At 48.7% G+C, this 13258-nt stretch overlaps 1 protein-coding gene across 1 annotated transcript in view; it reads right to left on the reverse strand.

Annotated features, from left to right (window-relative positions):
- Positions 1 to 255: 255 nt before the first annotated feature.
- GLG1 (golgi glycoprotein 1) overlaps positions 256 to 13258 on the reverse strand; it is a 121468-nt gene continuing 108465 nt past the window's right edge. Inside the window, exons 19-26 of the mRNA XM_020889182.2 lie at positions 12029 to 12166; positions 10571 to 10694; positions 9586 to 9728; positions 9293 to 9394; positions 8273 to 8380; positions 6839 to 6959; positions 6264 to 6370; positions 256 to 5141 (exon numbers count right to left, since the gene is read on the reverse strand). Of these exons, the coding sequence (XP_020744841.1) occupies positions 4974 to 5141; positions 6264 to 6370; positions 6839 to 6959; positions 8273 to 8380; positions 9293 to 9394; positions 9586 to 9728; positions 10571 to 10694; positions 12029 to 12166 (1011 nt within the window). The 3' untranslated portion in view covers positions 256 to 4973. The remainder of the gene's footprint in view (positions 5142 to 6263; positions 6371 to 6838; positions 6960 to 8272; positions 8381 to 9292; positions 9395 to 9585; positions 9729 to 10570; positions 10695 to 12028; positions 12167 to 13258) is intronic.

Consider the following 13258-nt stretch of genomic DNA (forward strand, 5'->3'; position numbering starts at 1 on the left):
TTAAGCACATCAGCAGAATGAGTAATTCTGGACACACTAGACTGAGGGTCAGAAAACCCGACATCTGGCTTCCACCTCTCCTATGAAAGGCCTATGGTCCTACTCTGCTTCACCTAAGTAACCAAGGACAGGGATGTTCGAATAGTAAGTTTCTGAGCATCAGTGGCAAGTTCAGAGCCAGCGCTCATCACTCTGGAGACTTCTACCAGCATAGCAGGTGTTTGAGGAGGGTCCTCCCAGTCACCACAGAGAAGATTTAACAAGTAAAAACCTGCAAACTCTTTATTAAATTCTCCCATTTCATCTGTACAGAAAAAAAAATGCACATTATGTTCAGAATCTCAGTAACATCTCAAAATTACACAGCATGAACATGTAAAAACAAGGAACTGCCAGGATTTTATACATAGAAAGAAAAACCATTTACAAAAGAGGCTTGTTAATTTTACTTTTTTTCCTTCTTTCTTTAAAAAAAAAAGTTAAAGGCCTAAGATCTCACACAGCATTTGCTGGACAGTCTGTCTTCCAGCCTGGATTGACCCGGAAACACTGCGTGGGGAGAGGACGTTCAGTAAGCCTCGGACTGCCAGCCCTCCTGTCAGTCACTCCCTCTGACCAGGGAACCTGTTCAAACCATCAAGCGTGTGTGGCACAGGGCCTGCTGGGCTCTGGGGTCCAGGTGTCAACTCTGTGTTGGGGGGAAGGCAAAACAGAATATAGAGGCACTGTCTGAATTCCCTCCTTGCCCAGGGGGACTCCTCCGCCGCATGGCTGCCCACACCCCTCCCTGTGTGCTGTGGCGGATCTTGGGAAGGAGGACGGGGGAGACCACCGCCAGGATCCTGTCCCCACCAGCCCGAGCAGACAGTCCCACCTCTTTGCTCCAGGGAAACAACAGCCCTTGGGTCTCCTCGGTGATCTCACTAGATGACGTGGAGGGGCCCATCACTCTGAAGAGTCAGACTGGGTTTGCTAATGACTTATCTTTTGTCTGAGGTCTGGGCATGAAGGGGGACTGGGCCTTGAACTCGACTGCTCTGCCTGACATGTGACGCTGGTCCTAGGGGAGAGGAGGACCGAGGGGAGTTTAGCAGGAGAGATAACCAAGCAAAGATGAGAGAGAGAGACCCACTGATCAGAACATCAGCTCCGGCCCCTGATCCTCTGGGAACTGAAGACCAGTGGGGGAGTGGTGATTCAGGAGTGGTGTGTCCCCACAGACCCATGGGAAACTCGGGGCACCAGATCTATACGTTTTATAAAACGGCTTAGGTGCTGTTCAAATGGTGAGAATAAATAAAAGGAGTTTTGAGATTTTTCAAATTCCTAAGAACTGGAAATACAAGTAAACACACCAAAATGCACATGATTCAAAAAACCCTATTCTTTTTATTCTATGGCCCAAACTTAGTTTGAATGAGTCAGGCTATGTTGGATGGCTTCTAAAGGTCCCTACTGCAGGTTCCTTCCCTGTATGTGCTTGCATGGAATAAGTGATATGTGGAGAAAACTTACTTTTTGGTGGGGGAGGGAAAGAAATGGGAAAAGCAGATTTTTTCCTCAGAGGAACTTACGACCAGCTGAGAAAGGAGGTCCCACAAAGCAACCAATCCTTCCATGGGTAACTCACACCAATGCGGATCTTTGGGACAGAAGTGGTCCCACAAGCCTGGGGGTGGTGCATACAGGAGTGAATCTTCTCCTGGGAAGGGGGAGGAAAGTCAGCACCATCTGATGGAATTTAAACGGAGGCTGCAACTCTTCACTACGAGTTCCTCTTGGTACCTGACCTCAGGAGATGGCAAGAGATGAAATCTGATGGCAATTTCCTGTCACACCTTCTAGGAAAGCAGTCTCCCTCCTTCTCCAGCATCCCTGAGAAGAGTGAGCGCAGGATGTGAGACAGTCAAGGACGGCAGTGAACACCAGTCTACACCTGCTGACTCAATCCTAGAACTCCCCTTGCCTCTTAAGGATGCACTGGCTCAGAACAAGCTGATGGGGTCACAGGACTGGGCCTGTAGGTGGTACCAGAGTGTGTGGGAACACTGAGGAGGGGGGCTTTCCTGCTGGAGTGAACCCAGCCTGCCTCAGAGCATCTTGCTAGTAGACTTCTCTTGGGACAGCAGCAACAGCGAAGGAAGGCCAGGGGCACGCAGGGCGAGACCTCACCCCACAGCCGCCTTCTGCGTGAGCAGCTCCGTGAGGGGGAGCAGTCGGCCTCCTCCTGGGCGTTCTGCTCGGATTTCTGACTTCCTGCGCTGCAGGGCCACCAGTCCAGAGAACTGACCTCCCGGCCCATCTGGACTGCTGTGGACATAGTGAGTGGACAAGGCCTGATGAGTGCCCTGGCTACTGTACCCTGCAGCAAGGGCATGGACCCTTGGCCTTGACCCAAAACCGTACCCACTGCTGATGTAACTGTTCCTGGATGGGCTAGACATCAGGAGATGAGAGAGCATGAGGGCTGTCAGCTCCCCAACTAGGGCCATGGTTTCTTCTTGCCCAGTTCTTGCCTAGCTGATGTACCCAAGAGTGACCTATGAAGCCAGGGACTAGAGGTGGCTCAGAGCCTGTTTCTGTCACACCGAATGAGGTACAGAATGGATGCAGCTGGGCCGTGGTTTCTGATGGATATATGAAACTGCTCAGTCATAGGAAACTACTCCAAGTTGGATGGTGAAATGCCTTCTGGCAACAAGCGATCAGATACCAGTAGTTATCCCTTCTATCTATCCAGATCATTTCTCAAGGTGACGAACGTTTCAAGAATCAAACTCTTTTTCACACTTCCAAATCCGCTGCAGACAGCCGAGATCCTCTCAGTCCAGAAAGAAGAAAAGCATCAAGACGCAGTAAGCTGTGGCGATGTTTTACACACGTGGGGAGGGAGACAGCAGAGATGGAGAATGGAAGCCCCCATCAGATGGGAAGTCCTTCTATCCTGTGAAGCACGTCACACATGTCAGTGGGGGCCTGTGTGCATGTGACCACCCCACCCCTCGCTCTCCGCACCCGCCCAGAGCACGGGAAGAGACCCAGGAGGTGCACCATCCAGAGCAGCTCCGTTCAGTGCAACAGGGGTGGGAGGAAGGGGGGCGCTCCAACTCCAAGAGGTTCAAGTGATGAGACAGAAGACCCGCAGGACAGCTGCTGAGAATCAGGAAGACCTTAAGAGAGGACTGAGGGGCCCAGCAGCTTCGAACCGCCCTTGGTGACTGGTGGTGCCTAGGCAGGGGGTGTCTGCAGCTGGCGTCTGGAACCCACTGCCTCTAGGACAGGTAGCAAAAAGGAGAAAGAAAGAAGCAAACCACAGTATTCAAATATCTGTCAGTCAGGGTGAGACAAGGAGTCACCGGGACCAGCTGGCCCATCTGCCCTGAACACATCCGGGGAAGACAGAGGGGGTGGGCCCACAGCGCATGTGGGCAGTGGTGGGGCGGGGCGGGGCCAGGCAGGGTGCATGGTCTATGTGGACAGTTTTAGGCACGTGATTTATAATACTTTGTGGACGTCTAACAGGTTAATAAAATATATATTATATAAATATATCTCCTACTGTACACGCTGCCCTCTTGTGCAGCCACTGGATTCCGTGCCCCAAACTCAAGCCCAGGTACCCCAGGCTGAACCGTGATGCCGGCGTGCCTCCCTACTCCAAGCCTGTCATCTCTACACTGGAGGGCCGAGGGATGCTCAAGAATATTGTTTCCACAAAGCTCAGACTCAGCAAAGACTGATGAATCATCCGAGTACAACATTTAGCCAATGCCTACTACCGTGGGGGTATGCAGTCAACGGACAGAAAGGAGAAACGGAGAAAAAGCCTCCATCTTTTACTGGAATCATGCACCACGTCCTCCGCATGAAGAGGCATGAAGGAGCTTGTCTGGGAAGGTGGCCCTGAGCCCGTGCGAAGGTCAGGTGGGACTGCCACCCCTCTCTGAGACCAGGCTACATCTTCAGAAGCCACTGTCTCTGGCCTGCACTGTTGCCTGAAACATGAACCAAAGTGAGCCGATCCCGCCCCCACCCTGCTTCCTGCCCTGACCCCCTCCCCCAGGTCACGGGTCCCCCGGTAGCCGAGGACTTGGGGACGCGCTGCCACCCGAGCAGGGTCAGTCCAAACGCCAATGAGCCCTGCGCAGGTCTGGAAGGCAGGCCCCAGGGCCCAGCCTCTGCTGCGGAGCAGCGGACAGACGAGCCGCTCACACCCCTGGGTGCGCGAGACGAGCTCCAATCCACCCGCCCTCAGCCCTGGGGGCCCACTGACGCGAGGAGACGGTGGAGCGACGCGAGGCCGTGGGTCCTGACCCGCGGGGGCTCTGCTCGGGTAGGAGTCGGAAGGCCTCAGTGTTTCAGCAGAAGAAAACAAGACCCAGAGTGGGCTGGTCACTCGTTTCCCGCTACTCAGTGAAGTCCATGGCCCTGATGGAGCCAAAGGTGCTTCTGAGAGGTCAGCCAGACATCCCGGTTACTGCGTGCTGGGTGGTGTGTCTCCCCTCTAGCGTCCTGCCTTCCTTGTACACCGCCACACAGAAGAAAGAGCCCCATCGCTCAAATCAAGCCTGGAGGAGATGTGTTACTATATACATTTTTTTTTCTTTCTTTAAAAATTTCTTTTTTGGTGTTTTTAAAAAAAAAAAAAAAATTCAGCTGAGTTGCAGGTCAGGTGAGTTGGTTCCGGAAGTACTGGTAGGTCCATCGGGATGAGAGACTTGTCTCTGGACAGGGAAGCCCGAGTCTGCCGACAGAGGCGATCCCCGAAGCGGCCGGCTGCTGCACGAGTGGTGAGGAGGAGGACACGTGGGCGCGGGAGGAGTCTGAGGCGGACGAGGCGGGGGCACCTGCTGCTGCTCTAACGTGAGTGTTGGGGCCACCGCGCGGGAGGGCGAGGTGAGGGGGTGCGCTATACAGGAGGGCTGTACAAACGGGGCGCCAGACGGGTAGTTCCTCTGCGGCTCCAGGCACCTCTACCTGTCCTTGAGCTCTCGTGTCACGCGCTTGGTGATGCGTCCACACATCAGGCCGATCAGGAACAATATGCAGATGCTCCCGCTGATCACAGACAGGATGTAGTTCTTGGACGGGGAGGTCATCACTTGCATAGCGAGGTCAGAGAAGCCATCCGCTGGGGCTACCTGGAAAACAGATGGTGGCATCACCCTCAGGGAGATGTGGGCTGGGGCGGTGCTCACTCGAAACCACCTCCTCGGTTCCTGCCATAACTTGGGTCACTTCTTTTGGGGGGAGAGGCAGGTGAGAGGCAAGACAATCAAACACAGAGCTACAGATGGTTTTTCCTGATCATAGTGCTATATATGGCTGCTGCACAAGATTAGAAAATGCAGACAAATACAAAGAGGCAGACTCTCAGAAGTCGGCAGAGCGACCACCGTCACCCGTGTAGTAAGAGCCCTCACACAGAGGACCTAACCACATGTGGCAAAGGGCTCAACACGCATCAATCATTTAGTCCTCACATGAGTCCGGGCATGTGGATTTCATGACTCCCACATCACAGGGGAAGACCCAGCAGCCCAAGGGGTGGCAAGGGGCCAACTGATTTGCACAAGGACACAGTCCTTAAATATATTTTGTTTTCTTCGCACGCTGCTGCCTTTTTAAAAACAGGAAAGCTGAGGTTGTGGTGGACACTAACTCTGTCTTGACCTGTTTCCACTCACCATCAGCATCCCCTCCACCAAAAACACCCTGCAGACATGACTTATGCTGACTGAACATACTCAAACCACCCCCCAGTCGTGGCCACTGAGAGTCTGACCAGCATTCATGCTCAGTGCTTTCTCCAGTGGACCTCCGTGGCCGCCTGCTCTGGCAGAATCAGGGCCAAACGGTTCCCCAGGATCTGTTCTGCTGGGTCTCAGCTTAGCCTGGGTGCCCAAGAGGGTCCAGACCAGAGAGGTCTGGGCGCCTTCTGCACCCATCTGTGTACTGAGAGCGGCATGAGGGTCTTCAGATCGAAGTGATCTGAGCACCAACACATGCCAACAGAAAGCAAGCAGTGGGGTCAGAGAAGCAATCCTCAGCGTCTCAGAAGCAGAAACCGACGAGGGAGGAAGAGATCACCGCGTGTCTCAGCGGCCCCGCCCGGAGATGACGGCTCCAGGCCCACAGAGCCCAGCAGTACCACAGGTGCACCTGGAGACGTTTGCAAACACACTGACTCATGAGAAGGACAAGGGCGTCAGTGAAGCAGCTCAGAGAAGACGGCCCTTCAGGAGATTCTCAAGGTTCATTACCTTTGCTGCGTAACTCCACATTTCAATCCGGTCATTGAGACGTTTTTTGCACTCTGGTTGTAACCTCACCCGCTTGTCCTCCAGGGCCTCCATAAGGCAGGACATTTCTGTGCAAGGAAAGGGGTAGGAAGAGTCTGAGGCTGTATGGAACAGAGGTTTCAGTAAGGCTGGAGAGAAGGGTCCCTAACACCAGGGAATTCAGATCCGGAGGCTACCCAAAGTGAAATCCCTTCAAGGACACCTAACCTAAGAGCTCACCTAACCTCGGAGCCACTGAGGCAGCTGTCGGAGCCATTCGCTGGACCAGGCAGGGAAGAGGGCCGTGATGACGCTTTAACTTTTGCCTCCCTGGTAAGTAACTCAACTTTCTCTTGTCGAATTTGTACCTTTAGTCAGGGCTGTATCACTGTATACCTGCAGGATCACTCCTAAACTCACTCTTCACAGAGCATCAACCAGGCCCCAAGGGTGCTGTCTGTGGTTTAGCTGCAGCTACAGAACAGAGTCGCTCTAACTGTAACTGATGCTCCTCCCAAGACAGCTCAGAAAGGGCCAGAGTGAACACAGCAACTTACGACGCCCTCGGCCAGGGGTGATGGCTGCACAGTGGTGTTTAATGTCCAGGGCACAAGCTGTATGAAGAACCGGGTCCACGAAGATGTCTGCTTTGCTTTCCTTCAACATGTTTAACACTTCCTAAGGCAGGGGAGATCACAGAAAGCACTCTTATAGAGGACACACAGCTAATCTGCTGTCCGTAAATACTTCATGTACAAAGTCAAGGAGGGAAGGTTAAGCCAACAGAGGCTACTCGGAGATTGGTGGCAATGTGGTGAGGATGCAAAGAACAGAGATTGTTAGCATCCAATTTAATTCAGTGAATATAACTCGGGGGCCGAGTGTACGCAGAGCTGTTGGCCGAGCAAAGCAGGGCAATACTAAGATCAGAACTGGGTTTGGCATTCTGGTGTACCATGTTATTAAATACTGTTGGTGTTTACACCGATTTAAAGCAGTTCTTGTTTCTATAGAACTCTGTAAATGTGAAGACTGAAAATCAGAGTCATAAGCCATATTAAAATTCCCCAACAGAAGAGCACGTTTGTAAAATGTCTCACTTTATCTACATTACCCTCAAAAAGAAAAAAAGAACTGACAGCACCTAACTTCTACTGTGAGAACAGTTCTTATGAGTTTAAAGATGTTCCCCACAACAGGAATACAAACAGAACTGAAATCAACTCTGCAGACACTGTTATTAATGATGAAATTGCAGGGGATAGACAGTCCAGAAATACTTTCTTATGTAAAAAGTAGTTTGCTCTCAACAGACTGTAAAACACCAATAAAAGCAAAGCAAAAAAAAAAAGAAGTATTGCTCAAAAAGTCCTCCCTGAGGTTAAATGAAATCATTTGATGAAGAAGTGTCTGCATGAAAATACGCTGATTCAGCACTCAAGCAACTCCTACCATTCTTCAGACCATGTGGAATCAGAAACATTTTTAGCAGTTGAAAATATTTGCACACAATATTCACACTGATTCAACATTATTGAAACACTTTTCCAAAAAGAGATAAAGCTTTTTACAAAAGATCAAAATATATTATTTTGCTTATCAATTTCATAAGACAATGTATGTTAACCATCATATTTTGATAAAATTTTTTATGTGATGTTTCTGAAATGAACTAAATTTTTAGTTTCATTGACTTTTATGAATGTAGTACCCTTATTGGTATATTGGAATTGACATTTTACTTCGGCATAGCACTTAAACATTGGTCATGGAGATGAGACATATTCACAACTAATTAGTAGGCGTGTAAGAATATTTAAGTTATAGGCAATTAAGGGTCAAAAGTCAAATGAGTTTGGTAAGAGGAATGGACAGAATTCTTGGAAGGCAGGTTTTGGTTTTACCACCGAGATGCACAGTCTACAGCTTTCAGAGGAAGAGGAGGAAGAGGAGAGGAAAGCAGAGAGAAAATGGAGACTGACGGTCGATACCTTTTTACAGCCCTCTGTCTTGATTTTGAGCAGGTTGACCTTGAGGCACTCCTCCACCTGGCCGGTCTGCTCCTGGGCCGCTGCTTCTTCGGCACACAGACTGGCGATCTGCACGGGACACACACAGGGCAGAGGGCAGCCCAGCTCGTGCCGGGCTCCTGGGCCTCGGCATCATCAGACTCACGATCCTCCCACAGCCGTGCCCGGGCGCCTCTCAAATGGGTCCCCAGTGGCTTTTACCCCCTCCCCCCACATGGCATGCCGGGCTCTGCTCTCCTTCACAAGGACTGGCAGAGAGCCGAAAAACCCGTCCACACATGCATCTTCACGCTGTCACCCTCCAGGCCTGAGTCAGACTGTCCCAGGACTGGTCACAAAGACTACTGCCTGATTCCTCAAGAAGAAGGTCAGGTAGCCAAGTAAAATCCTAAAAGCAAATGCTTGACATTCACAGAGCTTCAGGGTAAACCGGGCTGCATAACTTGGAAACAGAAACGAAGGGGTCCTGACACAAAGCCTGCAGCGCACATTAAAAATTTAGCCTACTTTTGGATAGCTTCATGAGTAAGCTTCTTTGAAATACCTTTAAAACTCATATCCATAAACTGATGTATGGAGAACAAGGTTCTCAACATGGCCTTTTCTAGGTAGGAAGTCAACTTCCAAGAACAGGCCCTACATTAGAGGTATTTATTACAGGAGCACTTCCATTTTTCTGGCAAGTGATGGGTGTGTTCTGGGTTGACCACCGGAATAAGGAGAGGGAAGACCAAATTAGACATAGACAGATATAATAAACCTCATGTTCCATAGAGAAATATGGAATCAAAATTGAACAGTGGGAGGACTAAGGCCAAGTCAAATTCAGTGTTACAAAGAACCAGGAGCTCAAACAACAGAGAGCCCAGAAGAATCCTGGATTCAGGGCTGAAGGGAAAGAGTTAAGTTCTTTACTCTTTATCTCCAATAAAACCTTCCTGACCAGCTCTGTTCACAGCAGGTTCTGTACCCAAACCCTACCTCGTCTGAGCAGTGCAGCTGGAGCTGGGGGTCGAGTCGGTAATCCAGAGCAGACTCCTGGATGATAATCCGGATCTGGTCTTCACAGTCTGAAGAGAGGCGCTACGCATGACAAGGGAGAGTATGTCAGCCCGTTAGAACATGTCAGCTTTCCACTTGGGCCCTGGCTTAGGGAAGATGTGAGAAAGGGCTTGGGCAAAGTGGCAGTAAGCTAAGGACCTCCAAAGAAAATGCCGTCGGAACTAGTGGAGGCCCTGTAAGTACACCTCTGTGCAAAGCCCAGGGCAGTTTACCTGGTCTGCATATCTCAGCTTGAGGCAAGAGATGACTTGACCTTCTAACTCTGAATCATCCTTGGCCTTAGTCAGGATTCCATGACAGAATTTAGGGATGTCGGCTTTGCAGGCTTTCCTTAGCACGGGGTTTAAGCGGTAATCTAGAAGAAAGGAATAAGCACATGACAAAATATTCCACCTGGATTCACAAATGTTTTGAGATCCACTTACCCAAAGGGGGCAGGCATATTATGTCAATGACCATCAATAAACCATTAACTTCTTTGTCCAGTAAATGTTTAATGGGCTCCTTCACTACACTATTTCATTATTTATTTATTTTTATTTGTTTTATTTATCTCCCGGTGGCTTGGAGGACCTTAGTTCCCTGACCAGGGACTGAACCTGGGCCACACGAGTGAGAGTGAGAAGCCTAACCACTAGGCCACCCAGGCAACTCCCTCACAACGCTATTTTAAATCCTCAACATAACGTGGTGGAAGGGCAGATGTGGAGAATCCTACTCCCCAGCAGCTCTGCAGGGTCTATTGAGACCAACATTCTAAGCAGTCCTCACAAAAATCATGCAGACATCAGTAACCTTCCCCATAATATATGTATTCAGAAACAGTGAGAAGAGAATATCCAACTCAACTTGACCATTAAGTTACAAGGTCTTGCAACTTTGAGATTAATTTCTCTGTTCTGAAACAGATCACCCATGTATTCTCCTGCCACGTGCATGAGGTTTTATTCAACCTCCAGACTTTTTCAAACAACTCTAGCTCTAACTCGTTTTGGATGCCCTGTAAAGGCAGGTTTCCTGTGTTTTCAGCTTCCTCTTCCCCATGACTCTGTGTTCCTCTGGATACTCTTCAGGGAAGAAGTCATTTTGCTTATACATCCAGACTCTTTAACAGTCACAAGCACCAAAGCCCCTTTAGTTTGATTAGGCAAGCGCCTCCCCAGCTCTACCAGTGGGACCAGGAAAGCAAGACGGCACCTGTGTTCTGGGTGATCTGGCGCTTGGTAATCATCTGTTTGCATTTGGGATCCATCAATTCACTGTTTTTATTTTGCTTCAAGCACTGCAACATAGTTTTGGAATCTGCTTCTGGACAGAATCTCTGCCAAAAAAAAAAGTTTTATAAAAGTAGTTAATTGCCAAATGTGGCAGTTGACACCATATTTATCACTCTTACATCTTCTAGGGAACTCATGACAGAACCTAAAGGTATCACTTGGGACAAGAGAAACGGCAAGCCTGAATAAGCACCAAGCCTCCAGATCCCTTTTATCTATTCTCTACTGTACTTCTCACATTTCTTTCTACTTCCTGTTTCTTATTTTGCACAGGACTGATTCCCTACTTACAAGGCTATGCTACATTACATAGCATCTCATAAGCTTACATATTGCTGGTGCATGAACATAACACTGTGCTAGGTGACCATGTGGCCCTCAAACCGTATCCACCCAACTCCAGTGGGAGACTCAGGAATGACCCACCAAACAATGTGAGTAGGGATGTGGGGAAATGACCTTTCTGGTTCATCCTTTAACTACAGGGGCTATTCTCCTACCAAATCCTGTGGGGCCAGATCTTGTATACTTGCTAGTGTCCTTGAAGTCAGAGATTCACTTTGACTAATGATAAACTCATCTCTATCTGCTAATCCACAGTCCGTTAATCATGGTCCACTGGTTTAATATGGGGATGCGGGCTGCTGACTAATTTTTTAAAAAGGCATCAAAAAAATCTTACAAAGCTCCCTCAAATCACAGCCTGACATTTCCATTTTTACAGAGGGCTCAATTCTTCCAGACCCACCTAAAGAGAATTCTTACTTTCAAAATTTTCTTTCAATTGTTTGACAGGGTGAGAAGTATCGTTTTATTTTAAAGGGAAGTTGAAATAATGGGTTAGCACTTTCATCTCTTTGTATGCATGCACAGATCCAGGAATGACATCTCCTCACCCCTGCTGCAGGGGATGTTCACTGGAGACGAAAAAGAACCAAAAGAACGTGTAGAACAAAAAAGCTGCTGATGGTGGTAGACGGATGATCAGGACACTTGATGGTGACTTTCTCAGTAGATCTCCACCAACTGCCTCAAAACTCATCATATATTCAGTGGGCCTCTATTTTCTTGTGTCTCAGGTCAAAGTGAGGTCAGTCATCGTGGCTTAGAGGTTCTCAAACTGGAGCTGCCTTGGAAACCGTGGGTGCTTGTGAAAACAGAAGCCACCACTTGCAGAGACTGACCCAAGAGGTCAGGGTGGGGCCTGAGACTCTAAGTTCCCAGGTGGTGCTGGTGCTGCAGGTCTAGGGGCCAGAGTTTGAGAACCATGGCCTTAGCTACATAAAACAGGTTGACACTGAAAGATTACGTGCATTTACTCTGAAATGTAAAGAAGCTCGTGCGACTGTTACTGTAACCCTGGTTTTAGATCCCTTACCTTTATCATCTGCTTGCAGACTCTCATGAGTGTATAGTCTAGTTCTGGGTCCATCATCTCTGTCTCCTGCAGTTTAAACACTTTCTGGTGGCAACGAGGGCTCAGCTGCTTCTTGTTTTCTTTCAGACATTCAATAATCTAGGGCATAAGAATTATGGACAAGTTAAGAGGTGGATCAGGGATTGATAATCCACATTTCCTGACTGAAGCATTCAGTTCTTAGTGCATCCCTCATTTTTCTATCCAGGCATCTTCCATTTTTCATTTCTAGGTAACAGGAATCAGGATTTCCTCACAAAGGAGAATTAGATTTATAGATCTACAACCTCAGGGCTAGAGGCAAACTAAATGTATAAAAATGATGGATGACGAGCAGGCTGCACTGGAAGTCTGTGGGGAAGGAAACCCTCTGCAAGATTCTTGGTTTCTTCTCCCTTCCAGGGTTGTTTCTTGTAAGATTTCTTTTGGAGCATACATCAGGCTCTCTGCCTTTCCCTGGAGCAATAACACTGACTCGACAGTAGGCACAAGTCAGGAAGTTCAGCTCAACTCATCATTTATCATATGGGAATAGAGCATTAGATGCCAGCTATGAACCAGACCCAATCCTTACCCCTGAAGGGTGAGGGTTAGGGACGGCAGCAGAGACTCCGAGTCAAGGACATGCAGCCCCCAGTCAAGAACTGGAGCCACCAGAAGACAGACAAGGCAAGGAAGCTTTCAGCCCGGGAGCCTCAGGAAAGACAGCAGGTCTGTCAACACCTTGATTTCAGGCATCAGGCCTCAAAAACTGTGAAAGAATAAATTTGTTTTAAGGCACCCAGTTTGTGGAAATTCGGCAGCTCTACAAAACTAACATTCAGATGTAAGATTTACAGTGGACCTCTCATCAGAAACTATGCAGGGACTTCTTCAGTGGGCCAGAGGTTAAGACTCCACACTACCCATGCAGGGGGTGCAGGTTCAATTACTGGTCAAGAAACTAAGATCCCAAAGGCTGTGTGCATGGCATGGCTTAAAAAACAAAACCAAAAACCAGACAAAACAAGAAACAAAACTATGCATAGAAGAGTATGGATGTGAAATAAAGTACCGTAAGACAAAAAAAATCCACCAACCTAGAATTCTATATCCAGCAAATCTGTTCTTCAAAAATGAAGACAGAGGGGAAAAAAAAATGAAGACAGACTTTTTCACACAAGCAAAAATTGAGGCAACTCATTACCCATA

Source organism: Odocoileus virginianus, unplaced genomic scaffold (genome assembly GCF_023699985.2).
Source record: "Odocoileus virginianus isolate 20LAN1187 ecotype Illinois unplaced genomic scaffold, Ovbor_1.2 Unplaced_Scaffold_15, whole genome shotgun sequence".
NCBI lineage: Eukaryota > Metazoa > Chordata > Mammalia > Artiodactyla > Cervidae > Odocoileus > Odocoileus virginianus.